This window comes from Pelodiscus sinensis, unplaced genomic scaffold (assembly GCF_049634645.1).
Source record: "Pelodiscus sinensis isolate JC-2024 unplaced genomic scaffold, ASM4963464v1 ctg38, whole genome shotgun sequence".
Lineage (NCBI taxonomy): Eukaryota > Metazoa > Chordata > Testudines > Trionychidae > Pelodiscus > Pelodiscus sinensis.
Window position 1 is genome coordinate 863506 of NW_027465857.1, and position 25834 is coordinate 889339.

The window sequence follows — 25834 nt, forward strand, 5'->3', positions numbered from 1 at the left end:
CTCCAGTTGCAGCAGAGCAGTTGCCCTTGGATTACCTTGTTAGATCTTTTAGCAATTAGTTAATAGTGTTATTGGTATAGCTTAGTATTTTTTTCTCAATAGTTAAAATGAAAAAATAACTTGTTTGTTGCTAATCTGTGGTTTATTATGCTGCGTGTAGAGTGTTGCGGTCCTATTCTTCAGTGACTGCCTTGAACAAACAGTGTCCCAGAACATGCCTGGCTCTCTGGGATTTAAAAAGTGCAAGAGCTGCAGGCTGTCAGTTTCAATATTGTATGGACATTCTGAGTGTGTCTGCTGCTTAGGTGAGGCACGTGATACCAAACAGTGCCCTCACTGTCAAAAGCTAACCAGCAGAACAAGGAAAGCTAGAGATCTCCAGCTTATAATTCTCCAGCTGGAGAAATCATCACGGTCTGCCTCAGATCAGCCTCATACCACGCCACCCAGGCATGCGTCCCCTGGGGCAGCATCTGAGAGAGGAGCTCCCTTCCTGTTGAGTTCCAGGAAAGGGCTCAAATGCCCACGAAGAGGTCCCATTCTTCCTCTGGGTCTGACTTGAGGAAGCAATTGCAAAATAAAAAGTCTGTCTCTGCGCCGGTTACAGCTAAGGCACCAGAGAAAGACAGAGAATGGGGCTGGCACTGAGAAAAGCCGCAACTCCAAGGAGAAGGCCCACCCTTCATCTGCCAAGCCAACCACAGAGCTGCAACATAAGAACTCCGGGCCGGCACCAGTGCAAACGCCGGCAGCACAAAAAGTGGTGCTGTCAAGACCACGGCAATTAAAACCCCCCCAGGGTTGCCAGCACCCAGTAAGCATGCAAATGCGCATAACAAACAGCCGGCACCGGTTCAAGCTTCACTACTGGTGGTGGTGTTAGAAATGCCTGCGGTGCCCATCCCCCTACCCTTCCTTCTGCCTCTGCTGCTTCAGTTTACCACTACAGCGGTGCTGAATGTAGTGTTGGTACTGGGAATACCACTCTTTGGGACAGATGGCACCCCCAATACCTCAAGGTTCAGTTTTGCTACAACACCTGCTTCAACACCACCTTTATTAAGTGATGAGGATGACGAGGAACCAATTCAGACACACACACCCAGAATCTCATCACCCAAGCCAACATAGCAAGTGCAACAGTGGCAACAGCTACAGTGGCTACCACCACCCATACCAGCTAACTGGCCATACTAGAATCCATGGGTGGCATACAGAGCACAACCACCACAGCAGCCGCAGCAGTTACCACAGGCTCCTAAAGCTCAGGTCTCCCCAGCCCAGTTGCCTGATTGATCTTCCTTCTCGGAAGAGGAAGAGGAGGTGGGCATCACAGGAGCAGAGAGAACGAGATTTGCCCCGTCGCAGCTCAATTCCCTAACCTGACACTCCGAGTGCGGAGATTTGGGGGGGGCCTAGTAGAATAAACTCTGCAAAACCTAGCTCAGTGACTCCCAGAGACAAACTTGTTTGATCTCAGTACCCCTGAGATCCAAAAGACTAGACTGGTTCCTTGCTGCCACCACCCAAGTGACAAAGAAAATATAAAATAAACCCTTTTCCAGGGAAGAGATCAGGGTATGTCTACACTACCCCGCTAGTTCGAACTAGTGGGGTAATGTAATGTAGGCATACCGCACTTGCAAATGAAGCCTGGGATTTGAATTTCCCGGGCTTCATTTGCATAAGCCGGCCGGCGCCATTTTTAAATGCCGGCTTGTTCAAACCCCGTGCCGCGCGGCTACACGCGGCACGGGCTAGATAGTTCGAACTAGCAAGCCATTCCGAACTGTCTAGCCCGTGCCGCGTGTAGCCGCGCGGCACGGGGTTCGAACAAGCTGGCATTTAAAAATGGCGCCGGCCGACTTATGCAAATGAAGCCCGGGAAATTCAAATCCCAGGCTTCATTTGCAAGTGCGGTATGCCTACATTACATTACCCCGCTAGTTCGAACTAGCGGGGTAGTGTAGACATACCCTCACTTGGGAATTCCCTAAGGGAAAGCTCTCCACCCTGCCCAACACCTCCTTTTTGCTTGGAGTTGGGAAAACGGAGGGAATCCGCAGACAAAAATGGACTCTGCCCAGGTAAGTAGGCACGTAACCCTAAGGATACAACAATCAACCAATGCTGGTTAATCAAAACAAAAGGAAAACTCTTATCAAGACACAACTACTGTTGCAAGCATAGTAAATTGACTAGGTCCATGGTCACCAACCAGTAGGTCGCAAGCTACTGGTAGATCTCGGGCTCTAAGAGTAGCTCTTGATCCCTCTCTGAACTGCGCGCCTGCACAGTACATTTACATTAGATTTCCTCATTTGAGGAGCAGCTACTCACCGAGCAACAGCACAGGTGAGTAGCTACGAGGAATGGTGGGAGCTGGGAGGGTGGGAGGGCTGGAACACCCCAGCCAGCTGACTGTGGCTTTCACAGCTGGAGCTAGGCGTTCCCTCTGGACTGACAGCAGGGCTGGAGGGAAGAGAAGCAGCTGCCTGGCCAGCTGGCTGTGGCGTTCAGCCCAGAGGAGGCTGAACCGCGCTCCAGCTGATTGGGCAGCTTCTCCTCTGTGCCTGCCCACATGGAGCTTGGTGGCACCCTGGCTGAGCACCCCGGCCAGCTGGCCGGGCAGCCGCTTTTCTTCACTCCAGCCCCGCTGCCCTGCGGTCAGTCCGGAGGGAGCGCGGGTCGGAGGCTTCCCTCCATGGCTGGTGTAGGGAACTCCGTGCCCCCAACCTTGTTCCCTCTCCTCTGCCCCAAACTTGTCCCCCACCCTCCTGGCCCCCTGTTCCCTCTCCCTTGCCCCCCCCGACCCTGCTGCAGAAACTTGTCCCCCGGCACCCTGCCCCCCCTGCAGAAACCAGTTCCTTCTGGCACCCTGTCTCCTACTACAGAAACCTGTCCCCCTGCTCCCCTCTGCAGAAACCTGTCCTGGCACCCTGCCCCCTCTCCCCTGCCCCCACTGGCACCCTGTTCCCTGCCCCAGAACCCACTAGCACCCCTCCCCAGTACTGTGTCCCCTGCTCCCAAATGACTTTTCTATGGGTCAGTGACCCCTGACTCAAGGCAGGTTCCCTGCCATTCTCAAAGACAATGCAGAAACTTTTTGTGTTTAACATAGTATTCTATTTAAAAATGAAGCCTGGCCAACAAACCCCCCATTGGGGCCAAACCCCCTTCTGGCTACAACCACTCCTGGACTCCCCCTTCCCCAGACCCTAGATCTGAGCCTATCAAACACTGGAACCTCCTGCCCTGAGCCCCTCACATACCCCAACCCAAATTCCTGCCCAAATTCCTGCACCCTCACATCCTCAAGCCTGTGGCTTGCTTAGTATCCCAACACTGCCCAGCCTGGAGCCCCCTCCCCGAGCCAGTGTCCCCTTCTCCACCTCCTCCTGAATCCAGATTTCCTCCCAGAGCTTGCACCTCTCACCCCTTCCCACACCCAAATCCCTCATTCCCACCCCAGAGCCTACACATCCTGTCTCAACACAGCAAGGGTCCAGCTAGACTGCAGGAGTTTTTTAGGATTCTGGAGATATCCCAGAAAAACTCTTCTGCATCCAGGGTTGCGTTTGTTGTTCCGCTTTTTTAGTGGAAGAGCAAACAGGCTCTTTTGGTCACCCCTATATTCCTCTTTCCACAAGGAATAAGGTGGCTTCCAAAAGAAGGTGTTTTTTTTTTTTTTTTTTTTTTTTTTTTTTCCCCCCCCCCCCCCCTGACATTTGGTCCAGTGTAGCCAGGCCAAATGTAGGAAAAACCTCTTCCTACAGAATAATAATAAAAAAAAGCAGCAGTATAAGGATTGGGGATAGTAAGTGATGGAGAGGAGGAGAATAGAGAGGGTGGGGCTTCAAGGAAGGGGCGGGGGTGGTAGATCTTGGCTTGGTCTGTCATTTAAAAAGTGATCTTGGGTGTAAAAAGGTTGGAGACCACTGGACTAGGTGGTAAATAGCCACAAAGTGACAGACTCAGGGAAAGTCCCTGGGTTGTAATCCTTAGTTACAAAAGAGAAAAACAATTGGCCAGCTGACATGATTTCCAAACTCCCAACAAGGAAAACAATAAAACCTGACTATCTACACTTTCCCTACTTACACAATTCAAGAAGTCCATTCTTGGAGGGAGGGAGAGAGAGAGAGAGAGAGAGAGCGCGTGTCTCCCATCTCCCTCAATACCTGGGAGAAACTGCTCTGATCTCAGAGAGAAAGGAAAAAAACCCCTTTCCCTGTTTGAAATTCCTATCTACATTTTTATTGGCTGACTGCCCGAACCCCCTCCCTAGGTGTATCTCCAGTTGCTTACCTGAAGAGTGAAGAAAGTGTTGTCAGACTCCCCTTCGCAGCTCCTATTTATAACACCCCCACTTACACATCTTTCATCCTCATCTCTGGATGATACAATCATGCCCCCACCACCTAACTTGGATGATTTCAAATCATTTCAAGAACTTTTTAAACGGGTGGCAGACAAACTAGAAATATCCCTGTCAGTTATGCCTGAGACCAACATAAGCTGGCGAACATCTTGCATACTTCTTCTCATGCCAAGCTAGCAATCCCGATGAATGAAACACTTGTGGATCCTGCCAAAACCATATGGCAAACACTGGCAACAATTCCCCCAACTTGCAAAAGATTGGACCGCAAGTATTATGTTGCCCCAAAAGGTGCCAACTTATTTTCACACCCCATGCCAAACTCATTGACTGCCTCCACCACTAATCAGAGGCAAGCAGCAGGCCACGTGTACAGTCCCTTACGACAAGGACTGTGGAAATGGCTGGATCTTGTGGGCAGGAAGGCATACTCATCAGCCAGCCTTCAGCTCAGAATCACAAATTATGTTGCCCTCCTTGCAAAATACACATGCCACATATTTGACCAGCTTTCAGTATTTGAGTGTCTTCCTGACAACAAAAAGAACAGTTCAAGGCAAACTTCAATGAAGGAGCATTGATCTCTAGAATGGCTCTCCAGGCTGCTCTAGATTCAGCAGATACAGTGTCAAGGTCCCTAGGCTCAGCAATTGTAATGAGGCATGCCTCATGGCTCCAGCTGTCTGGGTTTCTGAGAGAAGTCCAAGCCATGGTTGAGGACCTCCTGTTCGAGGGCACAAAACTCTTTGCAGAATCCGTGTATGCATTGCTCCATACATTGAAGGATTCACGAGCCATGAAAGCTCACCACCTAATAAACCATCTTGTTAGTCTTTAAAGTGCTACATTGTCCTGCATTTTGTTTCAGCTACACCAGACTAACACGGCTACATTTCTATCACTGAAAACCCTAGGCATTCATGTACCTTCGAACAATAGAAAACGGGGAAGGTCATATACACAGAGGTACAAGCCAACTCTATTTAACCAACAGCCAAGATATTACGATAACCAATGCCTCTCAAGGAACCATCAACATAGTGTCAGGCGTTGTGAAAGTCTGGTCGAGGGTCAGACAGCACTGATCTTTCCAAGGCATTAATCCAAATCCTGTACAACATTTGGCAGCAGATCGTTTGTTTTGGTTTTTTTAATCCAACATGGCAGACCATCATTACTGACAAGTGGGAACTGGAAATCAAAACTGGTTACTGCATCCCATTCCTTACCATCCCCCCCCCATCTCCAGCCCCCCTCCCTATCCCTCTTCAGGGACACCTCTCATGAGCATGTGCTCATACAAGAGGCATGACACCTCTTACAATTAGGGGCCACAGCAGAGGTACCACCAGAACACTGGAGAAGGGATTCTATTCCCACTACTTCCTCACCACAGAGAAAACGGGGTTCTGAGGCCTCTTCCAGCTCTATGGTTCTACGCAGAAACCCAAACAAGTTTCTCCTTGCCAATATACAATACTTCGCTTCTTCCACCAAGGCCGGTTCTTAATGTCCTTTTGCAGTCAGAAATCTTTGGGTTGTCATCTCGAGGTGGAGGGGTCTTTTTTTTCCAGTGAGAAGCATGGGTCCAGATAGTCAGTTCTTGGCACTTCAGAGGTGTTGGTGGTTAGAACTTGCTAAGGGCCTTTCCAGTGGGAGGCTAGAGCAGTCTTTTGCTGATGAACATAAGAGCCTCTATTCTGTGAGCTAAAAGCCAGCTAGCTCCTTTGGAACCAAGCTTATTTTCTGGGAATAAAGAAGACCTTCCACATGCTTTGTTATGGTACCAGAAACTCTGATAAGGCCCTGGTGGAATGTGGTTGTCAGGGAAACTAGGGTCAAGTTCAGCTGTTTGTCTGTGTGTTTCCCCGACCTCAAATTTAGGATTTGAGTTGAGAGTTCTCAGCAAGATACCATGGACTGCCTCAGTTTACCCCTACTGTTCCTTCCTCTCGACTTTAGGGTTATCTAACCCACCAGCTTGAATACAATAGTTTCAGGGTTTTTAATCACTAATTGCTAGCATTTAGCTTCTTTCCCACAATATTCCATACAAACTTTAACACAGAGGACTGTGGGTGTTTTTGTCCGTATAGTGTCCATGTTATTACAATAAGCAAAATAATTGTGTGAATGAGGGGCGGCCCAAGGCCGTGCATTCCCCATCGCTATTAGTGTGTATTTATTCTATGTTGTGACTTGAAGGCTGGTTACATTGACTGGAGTCACTGTTTCTTGTATGGGACCACAGCATGGTTCCAGAATGTTTTAATTATTAATGGGACCCCATGCAGTTTCATAATTGAGGCCTTTTAAGGCGTCAGGCTCCAATGAGTAGCAGGGCTAGTGGCTGCTATTGCAATGGTGGGGTAACTAGTTCCCCATTGTTGTGGGCATCTTTACTTAAATATGCTGATGTCCCACTTGCCCGTGTTGTTTCACTTACAGATTTCTTGTTATCTTTGGCCAAACCACTGTCATGGTTAAATGTGCAAGTTTCAAAGCTAAATATTTCTTTAGCGAACCCAGTGGGGGTTGGTACCCCACTCCCAGGCCTCCTTTTTACGTGGTACACTCCTTGCTCTTTTCCTTCAGCTTCATAGGAGTAGCAGGAGCTGCAGCAGGAATAGCCTTATGACTACCTTCTTTTTTTATAGTTCACCTGTGGAGACATTATTAACATTCTCCTAGCTTAAACAATTACCAAACTATTATCCTTTCACTAAATTTTGAAGTTGCCAATTGATTGGGCCCAATTGTTAATTTTGTTTAAATTCATGTTTCTGCTTTACTTATAATGTCCTTTCCTTAAAACAACAATATCCTAAACACAGCGATGTTTGAAATACGTATATCGCAATTAAGACAAACAAGACAAACTTGGACAGAACATATGTCATGACCAATAAGGAACCATGGTTGGTTGTTGTGGTTGTTGTTTTGTTTTTGTTTTTGTTTTTGTTTTTTCCTTTTTCAGTTGCTTTTCAGCTGGTACCAGTGCTTTCTGGTGTGTTGAAAGACAAAGAAAACACCATGTGCCACCCTTATCTTAAAATACTTTTCCTTTACAGATGTCCTTGCTAATTTTTTTTAACAGCCTGCTGTTACCTAATGATATGCTTTTCTTTTGCACACCAGCTTTAGAGGGTTTGAGTGGATTACTTCATTGTTTAATTATTAAGTTAAAGGTGGCATGCCTCAGTTTCCCTCTTGTACTGTGGATCAGGTTTAATGTGTGATGCTTCAAATTATTCATGGGTGGTACTGAGAGGCTTTTTACTGCTATAAAAACTTTTCTTTAGCACAAGGTGTTGGCCAGTTACTGTTCCAGCAAGCAAAAAGCTTTTCTTTTCCTGAAAAGAATCATATTTAACTTTACAGGTTTATTTATTAGCACTACGTTAATAGTAGCTTTAAATTTTCAAATAGGTGTTGTGGCAGGGTCAGTTCCCCTCCTGGGCCCCTGACCCCTGTTCAGCCCACTGTCCCACAGTCTAGAAGTCACAGTAATATGGCTTACTTGCCTTGGTTTGAGATTTGGTGTCTTTTAACAAGGTCGATGTTCTCTTGAGTCCTCCGGTGACTTTCTCTCTCTAAACTTCTCCACTCTCCAAAACTTCTCCAAACTTCTTCTCAATTCACTCCACATTCCTTCCCAACTCTCTCCCCCTCACCCCCAGGGAGGGTTCTTAAATAGGCCTCCAGGCTGCCTCAATTGGTTTCACCTGGGCCTAAATTGATTTTGTAGCCACCCTGCTGCCCCTAATTAGCCAGGATTGCCGACTCTCTTCGCCTCTTTCCCCTTCCATCAAGCTCTTGAATCGACTGCATCCCCCAGCTCTGTCTCTGACTTGGAGGTGGTGAGAGGAACCACTCTTCTACTGAGCACGGCAGGCTGTTGGTCTGGGCTTGTTGTGCTTTTTTCCTCCTCTGCAGCCCTTCCCTCCCCTTTTTGGGAGGGGTGTGTGGGGGGGCCACTGGGGTTGTGGCAGGCAGGCCCTGGCTACATTCTGGGCCAGGTCCCTTTTCTCTCTGCAGGCAGCCTTTCCCCACCCCCACCCCTCAGCTGGCTGAAGGAGCTGCTGGGGGTGTGGGGGTGGACAGGGGGGACTTTGCTGCCTCACCCTGGTGGGGGGAGCGGGACCCCCCATTTTCCATCTTTTTGGGGACTGCCTGGCCCCTTTTTCACAGTTGCAGGCCTGAACTTCACCGTTCCTGCAGCTGCTACTCCCCCTGGAGTGGAGGAGGTAAGGGGGCTGCTTTACAGCAACTCCTGGGGTTCTTAATTCCCCTCCACAAGTTTGTGGGGGGGGGTGAGTGTTTGTGAGGGGCCTCTTGCCATCTGGGCCCCTAGGTGGCAGCTGGCACAGCTTTTGTGGGGTGTTGGGACTGGGGGTGGTTCCCTCTGCTCCCTGCTGTCTCCCCTGCATTTCTGCTGCTGCTGTTGCTGCTCCCTCCCCAGCCTCAGGTGCTGCAGGGGCCATCTCCTTCCTTGGCCCCACTGCTTGCCTCCCCGCCCCTCCCTTGCTCTGGTGGGTCCTGCAGCAGGTACAGAGAGCCTGCCACTCAGGTGCCCGTGGGCACACTAGCTTCCTCCCCCCCCCCCCCCCCCCCCCCGGCCTGAAGTATCTTGCTGCCCCCCTGCTTTCTTGAGCAGGCCCCTTCGCACAGCCTGCATCCCCTCTCCTCTACCCGTGTGCCCATGCCCCCTCTGGCATCTCATTCGGCACCTGAGCCTCCCACTCTTCTTTAGTTACCCCCCCCCCCACACACACACACACCGTTTCACTTCCCACATGCCTTTCAATGATTGACCCTCTCTCATTCCCAGTGCAGCCGGAGGAGCCGCTCTTACCGTCCTGTGCTGGGAGCTGTATTCCGTACTCCTTCTGTTTTCCCCTTTCTGAACAGTCGCCCTCCACCCCACTTCCAGCCTAGTGGGGGGGAGCGGTGAACCTCCTTCCTCCCCTCCCTCTCCCTCCTTGTTCCCTCCCCTGGTGTTTTTGGTCCTCCCCTAATTGTTTGTCCTTCCTTCCCACCTATAACCACAATGGAGGGGTTGTCCAGCGACACCCCTGCCAGACCTTCCTCGCCCACCCCTAAAAACAAGAACCCCTCTGAGGCGGCCGGGCCCCCCGTCACTGTGGTAGAGGGGGCGAAAATGGACGAGGACCCCGGGGCCTCGACCGCTTCTGCCGTGGCACCTCCAGTCACCTCTAAAGAACTTCCCCTGAAGGGTAGGAAGGGCCGGGGGACCAAGAAGGGCAAGAGCCCCGCCCGGAAGGCAAAACCTCCTGAGGGGAGGGCTCACTCCCCGGCCGCAACCCATCTGCTGGCCGCGGCCCCCCCTCCTTCCCGCTCCCCTGTTCCTTCCACCAGCTCTGGGGGCAACGGTGTCCCGGGCCCCAGGGCGTACACCCAGGTAGTCACCACCCCCCCACCTGCCACCTCCCAAGCCGCCTCCCGGAATACCATCCCCGGTGGCCGCGGCCCCTTTCCCACCCTGACCAGGAGGCACGGGGTCCGTTGTCTCTTGGTGGCGGCCTCGCCCCACGTGGAGACCTACGTGCGGGCGTTGGCACGCGTGGTGGGGCCCGCGGCCGTGGTGGCGGCCTCTAGGATGTTTGGGAAGGTGGTATTCTTCCTGGCATCCGAGGCCGCTCCCCTCAGGGTTTTGGTCACCGTCCCCCGACGAACCTAGTTTAAAGCCCTCCTCACTAGGTTTGTAAGCCCACGATGCTCCTTCCTCTCTTTGTTAGGTGGATCCCATCTCTTCCTAACAATCCTTGTGCCTGAACAGCGTCCCATGGTCGAAGAAACCAAAGCCCTCTCTGCGACACCACCTGCGCAACCACACATTTACGTCCTCAATTCGACGATCCCTGCCCAGTCCTTTCCCTTCAACAGGGAGGATGGACAAGAACACCACTTGCACTCCGAATTCTTGGATCCTTCTTCCCAGCGCTACATAATCTGCAGTAACCTACTCAAGGTCATTCTTGGCCTTATCGTTCCCACGTGGAGAAGCAGGAAGCGGTAGTGATCCGAAGGTTTGATCTGTTTGGTAAGCTTCTCAGTCACATCCTGAATGCGAGGTCCTGGTAAGCAGCACAGCTCTTGAGATTCCAGGTCCGGACAGCAGATGGATGGCTTAGTCCCTCTCAGGAGGGAATCCCCAACCACCACCACCCCCACCCGTCGTCTTCTTTGGGGGGGGGGGGGGGTGGCCGTGGAACCCCCATTCCTAGGACTACGCATCCCATGCCTTCCAGTAGATGGTGTTCCTTTCCAGTTTCTTCCTTGTGAGGTCCCGTCCAAACCATTCAACACTGCCGAGCCTGTGAAGAGAGCCTGAAAGCGATTACTTACCTCTATAGCATCGGGGGATTCCCGTGCTGGCCTTTTTCCCCTTCTAGAAGTTACATGCTGCCAGTTCTCTTCCTGGTCATGTACTGCCCTCTCTGGCTCTTCCGCCTGCCGTGCTTGCAGGATTAAACGCTGCCTTCTATTGAGGAAGTCTTCATCCTCTCTGATCGAGTGTAGGGTCGACACTTGGGCCTCCAGTCCTCTAATTTTTTCTTCCAAAATGTCGACCAGCTCGCACTTCATGCAGATGAAATCCGTTCTTTCTTCCGGGAGGAAGACAAACATGGCACACGCTGTGCAGGTAACAGCAGCAGACCCATCACCATCCATCGTTGCTGTCCTGGAGAAGGGATTTAAGAAGAAAGGCAAGAGAACCTCACGCCCTTCCCAACTCCCTCTCTAAACTCCCTGTTAGCACTCACCTGTTTGCACACTGAGGGACACACACACACACACACACACACACCCCCTTCCAGAGGGGGGAGACACACACACTGTGGACACACCTGCAGAGGGACACCCACAGAGGGGGACACACCCACACAGGGTGACCCCCCCCACAGACACACCCAGAGGGACAGACACCCCCCCTCCGCCACACACAGAGGGGGGAACGAACACACACACACACACACACACACACACACACACACACACACACCCACCCCCCCAGAGGTACACGCTCGTGCACACACACCCGGGGGGGGATGGGGGGACACGCATGGGGGTATACACACACACACACACACACACACACACACACACACACACACACACAGTGGGACACGGATACACAGAGGGACACACACACACAGTGGGACACATACACAGAGGGACACACACCCGGGGGTGGACACTCTCACTCTCTCTCTCTCTCTCTCAACCAACTCTGGATTAAACAAAGACTGTGAATGGCTAGCCAAGTATAAAAGCAGTTTCTCCTCTCTTGGTGTTCACATCTCCAGATCAGCTGCTAGAAATGGGCCTCACCCTCCCTGACTGACTTAACCTCATTATCTTTAGCCTTATTCTGGCCTTATTCTGGTTCCAAGGTTGTCATAGCCAGGGGTGGTAGTGGGGATAAGCTCCCACTGTCTATAAAATACTCCTATACGGCGTGCGTCTCCAATAGCCTCTGACAACCAAGTCCAGCTCCTGGCCTTCACGTGCGGTTTAGCTTGTAAACCCGGCGGAACTGTTTTAACTGACAGGAGAAGGGGCGCAGGCGGGTCACTGGCGCCTTATAACCAGTTGCTTCGGGGAGATGATACTCGTCAGCCTAGAAGGCAGTTCATCTAGGGGAAGGAAAACCCTGATTTTAAACCTCCGCTGCCTTGCGGCTATATTCTTCCATGGAAAAGGCTTCAGGAGTAAACCTCGAGGAAAAATCCGGAGTTGGAGTCCCTAAGACAGTTCGACGCTGCTTGCAGCCTCGCTCTGGCAACTCCTGCGATGGCGCCGATGCCAAACTGTAGCAGCCCTGCTGTTCCTTTGGATCCATCGACGACGTGGAGAGGGGGGGGACCCGCTACGTGGGCAATAGCCTGTTCCTCCATATTACATCGCCCTGGCTAGTATCCGACTACCAACATATCTCGCAATCGACATAAACACGCAGTCCTGGGAAGACCTCGCAGCAGACCGCCCAAAGTGGAGGGGCACCCTGACCACACAGCTCAAGTCAGGCGAAACGAACATGATGCGTGCATCAGAAGAAAAGCGGGCCCGCAGGAAGTTACGCAACAACAACAGCCAGGGAACCACCTATAGCTGTGACTTCTGCAGCAAAGAATGCCTGTCCCGGATTGGCCTTTTCAGCCACCAACGACGCTGTCCCCGATGCTGTCCCAGACAATTCGACACGAACCAAGACGAGAACTAGGATACGTCATCCATGGTCAACTGACCGACAGAGGCCAACTAACTATTCTGGCCTGCATATTTATACCTTCCTCTGGAAATTTCCACTACATGCATCTGATGAAGTGGGTCTTTGCTCACGAAAGCTTATGCTCCAATACATCTGTTAGTCTATAAGGTGCCACAGGACTCCTTGTCACTTTTGCACATCCAGACTAACATGGCTACCCCTCTGATACAGAGAGAGGGGGACACCCAGAGGGACCCCCCCACACACACACACCCAGAGGGACACCCCCCCACACACACAGGGATATACACACACACACACACACGCTCACCCACACCCAGAGGGATGCACACACGCACCCCCACAGAGGGACACACACACACACACAGGGACCCACCCCCCCACACACAGGGGCCCACACACAGTGGAAGCTTAGATTGTTGTTGTGTGGTGTCAACCCCTAGGGAATTAGGCTGAGGGTGAGTAAGCAGAAAGTCTAGGCCTTTAGGAGGGACAAAATATTTCTTGTCCGCCTGCTTATTGGTGGGGGGGTGCAGAGGCAGGTGTTTGTGATACTTCATCAGCAGATTCCATGATGGCTTGGTCAACAGGAAGTGCTATCTTAGCCTTTTGGGTTGGTTGAAGATTCTTAAGTAAACAGTGCTGCTTGCCAGCATCCTCCTGAGAGTTGCAGTTGCTGGGTCGTAGCCACCCTCTTGAATAGCTCTTGAAATTGCTTAATGACAGGGGAAACATTCCCCCCCCCCCCCCCCCGAGGGGTCTGGCTGTTGAATGTCCTCATTTGTAATCTGGCCCTCTTCACCAGTACCACTTCAGTGAGACATAGAAGTGCAGGATAATCGTGAGGGAGGCAGTTACTTGGAGGGTGGCGGGGAGACACTTGAGTAGTGGTGAGAGGTGGAATGCCTGCAACATCTGGATCAGTGACAGCAATGGCATGGAGGGTACTACCTCCATTCGGTTCTCCAAGGTGGCAGATAGTGATGGGAACGAGAGTGTCTGTCTGTACCTATCGTGCTACGACCTTTTTGGAGAAGAATGCCTAGAGGAGAAGACGCTGATAAATTCATGAGAAATACTTCAGACTGGCAATCGTAGAGAATGAATCAAGCCCCTGGAGGACGGGGGAGGAGATAGAGGGTAAACCGTCTTGAAGTTCTAGTTGGGGATGTAGGGTGACAAATATTACAAGAGTGCGGTGGATTTTGCCTGGGTGCTGGTGAATGCAGCTGTTGAAACAAAAGCTCCTCTCTGGTTTGGCAGCTAACAAACAGCTTTATTGATCAATAAGGCACAAAGTGAGCCAAATGTGACCCCAGCAGAGCCGGGCCCAGTAAGGCTGCTAATACAAATCAATCCTAGTATCTTTATACCCTTAACCAAACAAGTCTGATGTCAGGACATCCAATTACAGAAATCATCAGTTAAACTTAGAAAAGCAAAACCGTTATTAGCAAAAAAAAAAAAAAAAAAAAAAAGGAGCAGGTAAGAGGGAGTGAGCACTCTCCTCTCAAACAGCTCAATTAACACATTCCAATAACTCATCTTGCAGGCCTCTGTCCTGGGGTAACAAAGTTCACTCACTGGCGTACGTGCAGAAGCAAGAAGCTGAAATGGCTTCAGTTATACAAGATGGCTTCTAGCTAAATATGAAAATGGTTTCTACACAGCATTGGTGATGGCGATGTCACTGCTGGCGAAAAAGTTGGTTCTGGGCTTGGGGAGGGACAGGCACGGTTCGACTTTGCCCGACTCTTAGTTGGTGTCATTGATGAGGGCTTGTTGGTATCCTTCTGTTTTGCCGGGTGCCAAGGATGATGGTGTAGGTGCTGGTGCCATTGTAGTTTTGCAGCTGTCCTTCAGTTCCGTGGTTTTGGCTTGCTGGCTATGTCCGTTTCCAGAGGTGCCCGGTTTATCGCCAGAGCTAATGCAGTTTGATGTCAACGGTGGTAGAGACCTAGTGGGAGAGTCTCTTCTTCAATGCTGGCTTTGGCACTGTTGAACTTGGGTAGCTTGGGACGAGCAGTGGAGTCCCCAGTAGCCAAAGGCTGCAATGGCTCCGCATGCTCCTCTTTGATGAGGCTCATCTTCCTAGCTCTGCAAGCCCGGGCTGTTAGCTTGCTGCAGTGAGGACATTTATGTGGAGTATGACGGAGTAGACATGGGTCTATAGTTCCAGCACACAAAAGGTTCCTTTGTTTTATACTGGGGGTCTTCCCACTACTGCTTTAGAGTTTTGCCATTCGCTCCATTGGCTGCACCCAAGGTCTTCACAAAGTCCATGGCGGTGCTGGTGGCCTTCCGGCAGTGCTGGTGGCCTTCCTGCGGTGAAGGGGGTTCAGGTGTACCCTTACGCATTGGGCCCCGCATAGACGCAGTGGCAGCCAGCTCCGTTTCAAAAGCATGTGCAAACTGATACAGGGGCTGGAGGCCTTCCCCATCACAGTGGCCAGGACCTGTCTTAAGACCTCTGGGTCATATGGCTGCATGCATTTGTCATCCAGCTTGCCAGGCTCTCTCTCAGAGCTGCAGGCTTGGCTGCCACTGGTGTACACACCAACTCGTCATCTGCTGAGCGGGGTAGTCAGTCTGTCTGTCCCTGCGGGGGGGGCGGCGGCGGCGGCGGCCTGGTTGGTGCTGTGCACTCTTCAGTGGCTGTTGGACTCCATGAATGTCTGTGAAAGTTCCCTTTCGTGCCCCTTGCCCTGTATTGACACTACTAACGGACACCTTGGGGTGCTCATCTGGGTGTATTAAAGATGCAGGGCATTGGTCTCATGTCAATGTTAAGGAGGTCAGGGTTGTTTGGTTGGCCTGTGAGTCCTTCACCAATGAAATGTGGGGCGGGTGTGTTATGTTTTAGACAGAAGAATAGCTTAGTGGTTTGAGCATTGGCCTGCTAAATCCAGGGTTATGAGCTCAATCCTTGAGAGGGCTATTTAGGGATCTGGGGCGAATCTGTTGGGGATGGTATTTGGTCTTGCTGTGAGGGTGGGGGACTGGACTCAATGACTGAGGTTCTTTCCAGCTCTGAGAGTGGTATATTTCCATATATTTAGACAACACCACAGTGATGTTTGTTTTATATCTACAAACAAGATAGTGCTTGCTCCCTCTCCCCTGTGTCAGGAGGCGCTCTTGCTGTGGGAGCTCTGCATCTGGAACGAAATGCACCTTGTGGCATCGTATCTGCTGGGGTCCCAGAACTATCTAGTGGACAGTCTCCGTTGCACATTTTGATGCCATAATTTTCCAGAGGTGGGGTCATCCCTGATTGGACCTCTTTGCCACGAGGCAGAGCAGGAAGTGCTAGGCCTTCTGTTCCTACCTCAACCTCAGCAGGGGTTCACTGGAAGATGCATTCCAAATCCGCTGGGGGCTGGGTCTGCTGTATGCCTTCCCTCCCTTCCCCCTGTTTCACAAGGTGCTGCTCAAAATTTGCCAGGACAGTGTGGAAGTGATTCTGATAGTACTGGTATGGCCCAGGCATCATTGGTACACGCAGCTGCTGGAAATGTCAGTGGCCCCTCTGGTCCCACTTCCCCTGGTTCTGGACCTAATATCTCAGGACTATGGCAGGCTCTTTGCACCCCAGGCTCCAGGCCCTCCATCTGCTGGCTTGGAGACTCCGTGGTTGAACCCGGTAGAATGGCAGTGCTCCAAAGGGGTGCGCTCAGTTCTCCTTGGTAGTAGGAAACACTCCACGCCTGCTACTTCCATGGCAAAGTGGAAGAGGCTCTCAACATTCAAGCCCTGCAAGCCCCTGTTCCCCTAATTCTTGACTACCTCATGAGCTTGAAACAGCAAGGGCTCGCTACCTCCTCCATTAGGGTCCACCTGGCTGCATATCGGCATTTCACCCAGGGTCTGGGGGACATTTGGTGTTTGTGGATCCATTTGGTGGGTTGGTTCCTTCAGGGGTTGGACAGGTTATACCCTCCATATGAGGGACCCAGTACCTCAGTGGGACTTAAACCTGGTTTTGTCAACCCTCCCTCTCCCAACAAGTCACTTCAGCGCTTCCAGAAATCAAAGCCACTTACTCTGCTGTTTGTGCTTCCCCAGCCTCCAACTACTGTGACTGGCTAGACAACTCTGGGGTAGAAAATGGCTCCTGACCGCATGCACCTGTGGATGCTGAGTTGTCCTTTGGCTCTGGGTCTCCCTTCCCTTCAGCACCCTCATCCACAATTTCCTCCTTCTGGCTTGGTCCTCTCTGGGATGGGCCCTGAAGTATCCACAGGGGTCGCCCCCAAATATGTCATCCAGCTCACTGTAGAACTGGCAGGTCATGGGCACAGCACTGGAGTGGTGGTTTGCCTGTGCCTCGTGGTAGGCATTCTGCAGCTCCTTCACTTTGACCCTGCACTGCAGTGTGTCCCAGGCATAGCTCCTTTTGGTCATTCATCTCAATATCTGCCCTTGCGTCATAATTTATATGGCTGGCATGCAGCTGGGGCTGGAAAGCCTCCTCTCCAAAAGCTAATGAGAGCAGCAACTCAGCATGGCTCCCAAGTAGGGGATCACCTGGTGCATGGCACAGGCATGGTCACCTGGAAAGATGCACTGAGAGCACACCACATGTCCCCAAGCAAACAGGAACGGTACTTTCAAAATTCCCAATGAATGTAAAGGGTGGATCTGAGGGTTGGTCACCTGAGGGGAGGGCAATAGAGTTTAAACAGATGACCAGAGAGGAGAGAACAGGCATTGTGGGAGAGGTACTGGGGGGTAGTTGCAGCGCCATAGTACACCAGAGTGTCCACACTGGTACCCCAGTGCTGTAGCCATTGTACTGAAAGCTCTACACCTGTTAAGGTGGCTGTGACAGACCGGGCCGTGTCTGGGCACAACTGAGGACATCCGCTCAGGGTGAATTGCTCAAATCCGGGGCTCCTTACAGCCCCCGACTGGTGACGTTTCCAAACAGGCGACAAACCAGTCCCACAGGGCGCTTCAGCTGCCTGCCTGAAGCCTCACGAGCAAAACCCCTCCGACACCCCAGCAATATCCGTGCCCCAGATGGCCCCGGGCCTATACACAGGTGGGGGGTCTTAGCATCCAATCCCACCTACCCCGAACAAGTTCTGTCCGGTTCCAAGAAACCAGCCACAGATCCCTGGTCAATTTACCCTCTGGACCTTGCCCACAAATCACGCTGGGCCAATCCTTTAGAATCTATATCTAAAGGTTTATTATTACAAGAAAGAAAAGCCTGAGAGTAAGGTTATTAAAGTACAGTACGTTACATGCACCGAATCTCCCAGTTCTCGATGCAGGCTCTAGCAGAGATGTTGCAGCTGCTGGTTTAAAAGTTCTTGTTGCACATCCTACGATCAGGATGGGTTCACAGGTCTTCTGGGCTCTTCAATCCCTGCAGTGCTGCCTCTGGGATGAAGTGCTGAGCTGAGAACAAAATGGCATCGACCGCATGGCCTCTTTATACCCCCTTCCTGGCCTTTTCTGGTCTCAGCCGGTCACCTGGTCCTCAGCCTCTCTCTGCTGGCAGCTCTTGGGTCTCCGCCCTCCTGCTTTAGGTGTGTCCTTGGGCCATCAAGGGCCATTGTCCCACAGGGCTTTGCTACTCAGCCTGTCCATAGCAATGCTTAACCACATTCAGAGAAACATTCAGCTTCCACACAGACCACAGATTCCTACCTACACACACAGACATTATATACTCACATAAATAGCGTACATAAGATCAACAAACGATAAGCTCCCATTCAATACCCCACATGGCTCCCCCCCTATACCAATTTCTGGGGGGGGGTGCAGCAGTGATCTGGCTGCTTCCCTCCAATTCAGTAATGTGACAGTGGCTTACCTGGAGCACAGCAACTGTGGAGTTAGTGCGTGCTAAGAGCCTAGCCAGTGTGGACACCTTGGGAATTGCAGCTCTGGGAGCTGGTTTTCTGCACAGTAACTTGCCAGTGTAGACCAGGCCAAAGATATAGATACATACTATCTATCTTCCAGTACAGAGGTGGGGAACCTATAGCCTAGCAAGGCTTGGGGCTCACCCCACTCCAGCATCGGGAAGCCGATGCTGGTGCCCCAGCCTTGCAGGGATGGGGTGGGGGGGCTTGAGGCCAATCTCAGCACTGGAGTACCATCACCAGCTCCCTGCTGCAGGCGGGAGGGAGCCCCGAGCCTAACGGGCCAGAGTTAGGCAAGCCAGGACTGGAGCCATCCTGTAGGCTCTGCCAGGTGGGGGAAGAAAGTGGCTCCACATGCTGCTGCTGCTCCCCTTCCCCCCAGTTGGGGGAAATGACAGTGCAGGGAATCACTGCCTGGGGGCTTCCCCCCACCACTCTGGCTGTAATCATGGCCAATAGGAGCGGGGGGGGGCACAAAGCCACCCCCGCAGCCTTCCTCTCCCTGCCAGACCCAACACCCCAAGCTATAGACATGCTTAAACTCTATTGTAGCTTGTAAATATTTAGAACCTCTGGTTTTGTTTAGCTTTAATTTTGTTACATGCCATTTTTCCATATTAAGTTGTGTGTTGGTGGAAAAAATGTTCTATGCTATTGCTTAATGTTTAAAGTAGGGATGTCAACTTGTATTTGACTACATGATTAACCGATAAGCCCGAGCTTAATCTTGTTGACTAAGCACACTCCCCTTGTTGCCTCTGTCAGAGGCAGCAAAGGGTGGGGTGGGAGGGAGCAGGAGCCAGTGCCCGTGAGGATAGAGAGGCAGCAGTGTAGAGCATGATGGGAGCAGGCGGGAGCCAATGCATGCGGGGATCTGCCTCCCCCCTCCTTTGCTGCCTCCTACAGAGACAGTGGCCGGGGAGGCAGGCAAGAGTCGGTGCTGGGGGGAGCAAGATTTAACAGCCAGTTCCTCTCCAGCACCGGCTCCCTGGTGCTGCCTCCACCCCAACCCCCTGCTGATGCCTCTATCAGAGGCAGCAGTGCGGGGGGGATGGGGCGCATCAGAGCACCTTGGGCCTGTCGCAGACAGAGGTTGGTCTACAGCAGCAGCCCCTGTCTGCAGGGGGCGGGAGGGTATCCAAGCTCCCTACAGACGGGCTGCTGCCGCGGATCAGTCTCTGTCCGCGGGGAGCTCGGACTTCTGCAGACGGGGCTGCTGCTTCAGTATCAGAGGCAGCCGTGTGTGGTGGCAGGCAGCTGGTCTGCGCAGGGAGCAGGTTTTTAAACTGGCTCCCCTGGCGGACCGGCTTCTGCCTACCACCCCATGCTGCTGCCTCTGACATAGAGGTAGCAGCACAGGACTGCAGGGGGCTCCCCAAGAATGGGGCCAGGAGCACACTGGCTGCTGGCCCCACCTCTGGGGACTATATTGAATAGTTGTGTAACCGCTAAGATTTCATGCAGTTGTGACTATTCAATTAAACTAGGGATGTTAGATAACTTGTAAAGTAGTTTAGTCTGAGGGTAGTGTACATGGCCTAGCTCTGTATACCTTCCCCTTCCCTCTCAAATATTCTATACCTGCTTCTGCTGTAATGTCTACAAAAAGTCAGCCAAGCTGTGATTACTAGCATGAGGGAGTGTTGTGGGAAGTTGATAGCTACAAGCGTGCATACGTAGATGTGTATACTTTGTAAACTCTGAACAGGGGTAGTATCTACCTGTGATTTTGTACGGTACTTAACATAAGGGCTACGTCTAGACTGGCATGATTTTCCACAAATGCGTCCATGCCAATCTAGACGTGGTTTTGCGCAAAAAAGCCCCAATCGCCATTTTCGCGATCGGGGCTTTTTTGCGCAAAACAAATCTGAGCTGTCTACACTGGCCCTTTTGAGCAAAAGCTTTGCGCAAAAGGGACTTTTGCCCGAACGGGAGCAGCATAGTATTTCCACAAGAAGCACTGATTTCAGACAGTAGGAAGTCAGTGTTCTTGCGGAAATTCAAGTGGCTAGTGTAGACGGCTGGCAAGTTTTTCCACAAAAGCAAGTGCTTTTGCAGAAAAACTTGCCAGTCTAGACGCAGCCAAGGGGTATCTAGCTCAACAAGGGACTTTTGGGTCCTAGTTATGTAAATATGTAACAATAACAAGATCTTTGTAGATAATCGAGAAGCAGCTCGGGGGTGGGAGGTGGTAAAATGCATGTGAAAATGAAACCTTGTTCCAGAGTGTTCTAAGAGGATGCAAAGGAAAGTTAGTGAAAATAGTGAGAAGTCAGTCTGACTTCAACAAGAGCTTTTAATTACTGAAAAATCTAACAGGAATTCTACAAAATTAGAAATGGGCAAATTGCTGTGGAGGAGTGTGTGGGGTTTAAAAAAAAAAAAAAAAAAAGCCTAGGAACAAAACCAGCAAGGCTCCTGTACGGAATGATTTATACTTACCAAGGGACATAAAAGGCAATAAGAGGTTCTTTAAATACATTGGGAGCAAAAGAGACCAGTCCAAGTGGGCTGCTACTTCTCAGACACACATCTAATTACTGAGGATATTAAAAAAGCTGAGATGTTCAATGCCTATTTTACTTCAGTCTTCACACAAAAAAAAGTTAATGAGCAGTGTGATGGGGTGCGGTCAAAGACAACCCCTGGGGGGTGCCTCGTGGGGTACTGATACGGCCACTGCCACTCTCCTTCCCGCTCTCTGGGGCTCCTCACCACCTGCTGGGCCAGCTCCGCTGGTCTCCCCCAGCCAAGGCCCTGAGCTGAGGTCCCTGCCCCTACCGAGAAGCAGCACAGACACTGAACCTCTTCAGGTCCAAGGAGAGTGCAGTTTAGGGCCCAGATTCCTGGGATACCACTCCCCAGATCAGACCCCAAAGAATTAGGTAGGTCCCCTTTAACAATGAAAGGGGGAGTGTGCACACTGGTTGCCCCCCCAGGTAACAATTGCTTACACTGGGTTTGATAGAAAATAAAAGTGATTTTATGAGGTACAAGCCGTAGGATTGAAGTGGTGGTAAGTGAGAACAGGCAGAGCAAAGCAGGTTACAAATCAAAAGAAACAAAACCACTTGGCTAATTCTCCACTGAAACCTCAGTGCAAACTTACTCAAACTCACCCTAAAACCTCTTTTCCAGCTGCCCCTCCAAACCGGGGCTTTCTCCCCCTCCCTGGGGCCTTTGGCTCCTTCCTCCAGGTGCAGCCCAGCCAAAAGACCCAGGCCTCTCCTTTCCTAGTCCTTTTGTTAGACTTGAGGCCACTCCCTACCAACCACTGCTAGGACTTAAGGACAAAAGAGACAGTTTAACAATTGCTCATCAAGACTTTGAAGGTAACGCCCTCCATGTCTCATTCATACATTGAAGCCCACAAAGTATTCCCCACTCCATGTGTCTAATTTCACACACACACACACACACACACACACCCACCAAAGTGAAATAAACCGAACCAATGGCTCATGACATGAAGATCGATGGGTTACACAAAATAATTTGCTCAAAACACTTTTTAGTTATGTATATTCATGTCCATAAATCCATTTCATAAAGCGGGGGGGGGGGGCTCCATCACAACCAGCTATTCCATATAAGGAATATTAACAATGAAGGGGATGGAATGTAAACCAAAAAATAGAACTGCTTAAAGAACATTTAGGTAAATAAGATGTATCCAAGTCGGCAGGGCCTGATGAAATTCATCCTAGGGTACATAAGGAACTAGCTGATATAATCTCAGAGTGGTTAGCAGTTATCTGAGAACTCATGAAGGATAAGTGAGGTCCCAGAAAACTGGAGGAGGATAAACATAATCTCTGTCTTTTAAAGACGAGCAAAGAGGACCTGGGGAATTAGACTAACTAGCTGAATGTCAGAAAGATACTGGTTCAAATTATTAGTTTTTGTAAACTGCTATAATATAATTGGGTTATAAAGAATAGTCAGCATGGATTTGTCAAGAGCAAATCCTGACAAATCAGTTGGCCTATTGGATGGGGAGAAGCAGTAGATGTGATATCTTGATTTTAAAGAATGCATTTGATACAGTCCCACAAACAAACTAGGGGAATGTTGTCTGGATGAAATAAAGTATAAAGTGGATGCACAACGGGTTGAAAGACCATGCTCAGAAAAGTTATCAATGGTTTGCTGTTAGATTGGGAGGGTATATCTGGAGGGGGGGGGGGCTGCAGAAGTCAGTTGTTTGTCTGGTACTAGTCAACATTTTTATTAATGACTTGGATAATGGAGTGAAGAGCATACTTATAAAATTTGTGGGTGATGCTAACTGGGAAGGGTTGCAAGGACTTTGGAGGATTAGAATGCAAAATGACTGCAATATTGAAGTATTGTTCTGTATTCAACAAATGGACTTAAATAAAATCAAGCGCAAAGTACTTTAAGAAGTCAGAATCACACGCTCAGCTACTAAATGGGGGAAAATTGTCTTTGTGGCAATACTGTTGAAAAGGATTTGGGAGTCAGTGGAATAGAAATGGAATCAGGGTCAGCAATATGATACAGAAAAAGATTAATATTGTTCTGGGGTTTATTAACAGGAGTGTTGTGTATAAGAAATTGGAGATAATTGTCCTGCTCTATTTAACACTGATAAGGCTGCAGCTGGAATACTGTGTTCAATTTTGTGCACCGTACTTCAGGAAAGATGTGGACAAAGTGGAGATAGGTCAGGTTTTCTAAACCTTGTATCATTTTTACAGCTCTCTTCTAGACTAAGAGGGAAGGTTAAAATAAAGTTTAGCTTTCAGAAAAGAAGACTGATGGGGAACCTGATAAGTCTTTATATGGTGAGTGCTGTTAACAATTGATCACCATCCTTTTTACCTCCATATCTACTGAAGGGTAGTACAAGAAGTAATGAGCTTAATCAACTGGAAGGGGGAGGTTTAGGTTAAGTATTAAAGAAAATGTGCTAACTGTAAGGGTAGTTAAGTTCTGGAACAGGCTTCTAAGGGAGGTTGCGGAATCCCTGTTGGAAGTTTTTAAAAACAGGTTGGACAAGCACCTTTCAGGTATGGGCTCTGTCTGCTTGGTCTTGCCATACTGCAGGGATTGGACTTGATGACTTCTCAAGGTCCCTTCTATTCCTGTTGGGTTCACTAATTTTCAAGTGCTGCTTTGCACTGGTGGTGGTGGTGTCTCTGCTTTTCCTCTGACTTTTTTTTCTTTTTTTCAGGACTATAAAGCTGATGAGGACCCAGTATTGTTTCAGTCGATGACGACCAAGAGAGGACCTTTGGGGCCTAACTGGAAGGTATTGTGAGCTGACATTACAAGTTCTTCCTCGTAAATGCTGGATCCAGGCAAGCTGGGGGCCGCATTTGGCCCCCGGGCCTTAGGTTCCCCGCCCCTGCTTTATGTTATACTGACATGACAAATATATTTTAGTTTAATTGGATTTGAAAAGGAGAAGAAAGTGCTTTTGCTATGTTAGTGAACAAAATATACTATTGCAAAAATGCTGTATTAATGTTTAAAGTAGACAAGTTGATGTGAACCTTTTGGGATCATAAGGTTAATTATGGAATTGTTATATTGAAAAAAAGTACTAACATTGTTATAGATACACAGCTGAGTTCCATACTACAGTGCAGTCCATATGAGTCACGTGTGTAAGAACACTATTGATTGTTTCTCATTTTACATTGCAAGGTTCTGTATAGGGATGTAAAATTTCGATTAATCAGCTAATCGAGTAGTCGATGTAATTTCCATCGACTACTCGATCAGTTGATAAGTTGGGATGGGGCACTCGCACCTGCAGGGCTTTTACTACATTTAAAAGGCAGAGGCGCAGCAGGGAACCCAGATCGAACGGGAACTGCTTCAGTCCCTGCTCGCGCTGTTTCCCCCGCTGTGCCGCTGCCTCCCTTGCTCCTCTGTGGCGATGGTGCTGGGGAGAACCAGCTTTTAAGATGGCTTCCCCCAGCACTGGCTCCTGCTCCCCCCACCCCTCTTGCTGCCTCTGATACTGAGGCGGGGGGGCTACTAGCTACTTGGCTCTGGTGAGGCCACATCTGGAGTATTGTGTCCAGTTATGGGCCCCCAATTACAGGAAGGATGTGGACGCACTAGAGAGGGTCCAGTGGAGGGTGACCAAAATGATTAGGGGACTGGAGCGCACAACCTATGAGGAGAGGCTGAGGGATTTGGGCTTATTTAGTCTGCAGAAGAGAAGAGTGAGGGGGGATTTGATAGCGGCCTTCAACTTCCTGAAGGGAGGTTCCAAAGAGGATGGAGAGAGGCTGTTCTCAGTAGTGGGGGATGGCAGAACAAGGAGCAATGGTCTCAAGTTGTGGTGGGAGAGGTCCAGGTTGGATATTAGGAAAAACTATTTCCCTAGGAGGGTGGTGAAGCACTGGAATGGGTTACCTAGGGAAGTGGTGGAATCTCCATCCCTAGAGGTGTTTAAGTCTCAACTTGACAAAGCCCTGGCTGGGTTGATTTAGTTGGGATTGGTCCTGCCTAGGGCAGGGGGCTGGATTTGATGACCTTCTGAGGTCTCTTCCAGCTCTATGGTTCTATGATTCTAGTTGCTTACATCCCTAGTTCTGTAGTTTGGGATCTTGCCACCTTTCTTTACTACAGAACACTATGCATCCTATTCTACTATGTCATTAAGAGAGTGTTAACTCCCTTGTTGTCCAAAGAAACTTTGTTCACTTTTTTCCTTAGACTAACAGGAGCGGAATAGAAAGAATTTATAGAAATAAGAAGCAAGTGATCAGTGGGGAGGGAAAAAGTAAGGTGCTGGTAAATGAAAACAAAGAAGGCAGCAACAGTTGAATAAAAGCAAAGCCCAACCTCTTTCCTCTCTTGTGTGTCTGGCACTCCAGTTCATAGTGTTGTAGTTCACCAGAGACCACTGCAACAATAGAGCTACTTATCATCATCAACAACCATGGGCTTCAACGCCCATTGGTGTCCAATACCTCCCTCACTATTTCCTTCCATCTTTCCCTGTCCAGTGCGGAGTGGCTTAGTTTCTGTAGACTAGCTCTGCACCAATCTACTGTATCATCTACCCATTCTCTGTGGGGTCTGCCTCTCCTATTCGGACCATCCATTATGCCGAATACCAGGGTCTTAACTTTTCACTCGTCGTTCGTTATGCAGATATGCCCGAATAGCTGTAACTTCCGGTGTAAACCTTCTGCAGTAGGTTCTCTTTTGGCTGTATCTTCCTATACAATTCCTCGTTGGTGACCTTCTGCATCCATCCTATTCTCAGGATCTTTCTATAACCACTCCTCTTGAACGCCAATATCCTTCTCGCGAATCTTTCGTTATCAC

General features: G+C 50.0%; 1 protein-coding gene across 10 annotated transcripts in view; it reads left to right on the forward strand.

The window, feature by feature from the left end:
• Window positions 1–25834, forward strand: part of LOC106731943 (phosphatidylinositol transfer protein beta isoform-like) — a 168831-nt gene that overhangs the window by 40738 nt on the left and 102259 nt on the right. For 4 of the 10 annotated variants that reach the window (XM_075915693.1, XM_075915701.1, XM_075915691.1 and 1 more), the window contains exons 4-5: window positions 23242–23328; window positions 23718–23795. In XM_075915693.1, coding sequence (XP_075771808.1) covers window positions 23242–23328; window positions 23718–23795 — 165 coding nt within the window. Of the gene's footprint in view, window positions 1–11610; window positions 13779–23241; window positions 23329–23717; window positions 23796–25834 lie in introns of those variants that run through there. The other 6 variants (XM_075915696.1, XM_075915692.1, XM_075915695.1 and 3 more) reach the window with 4 other exon arrangements.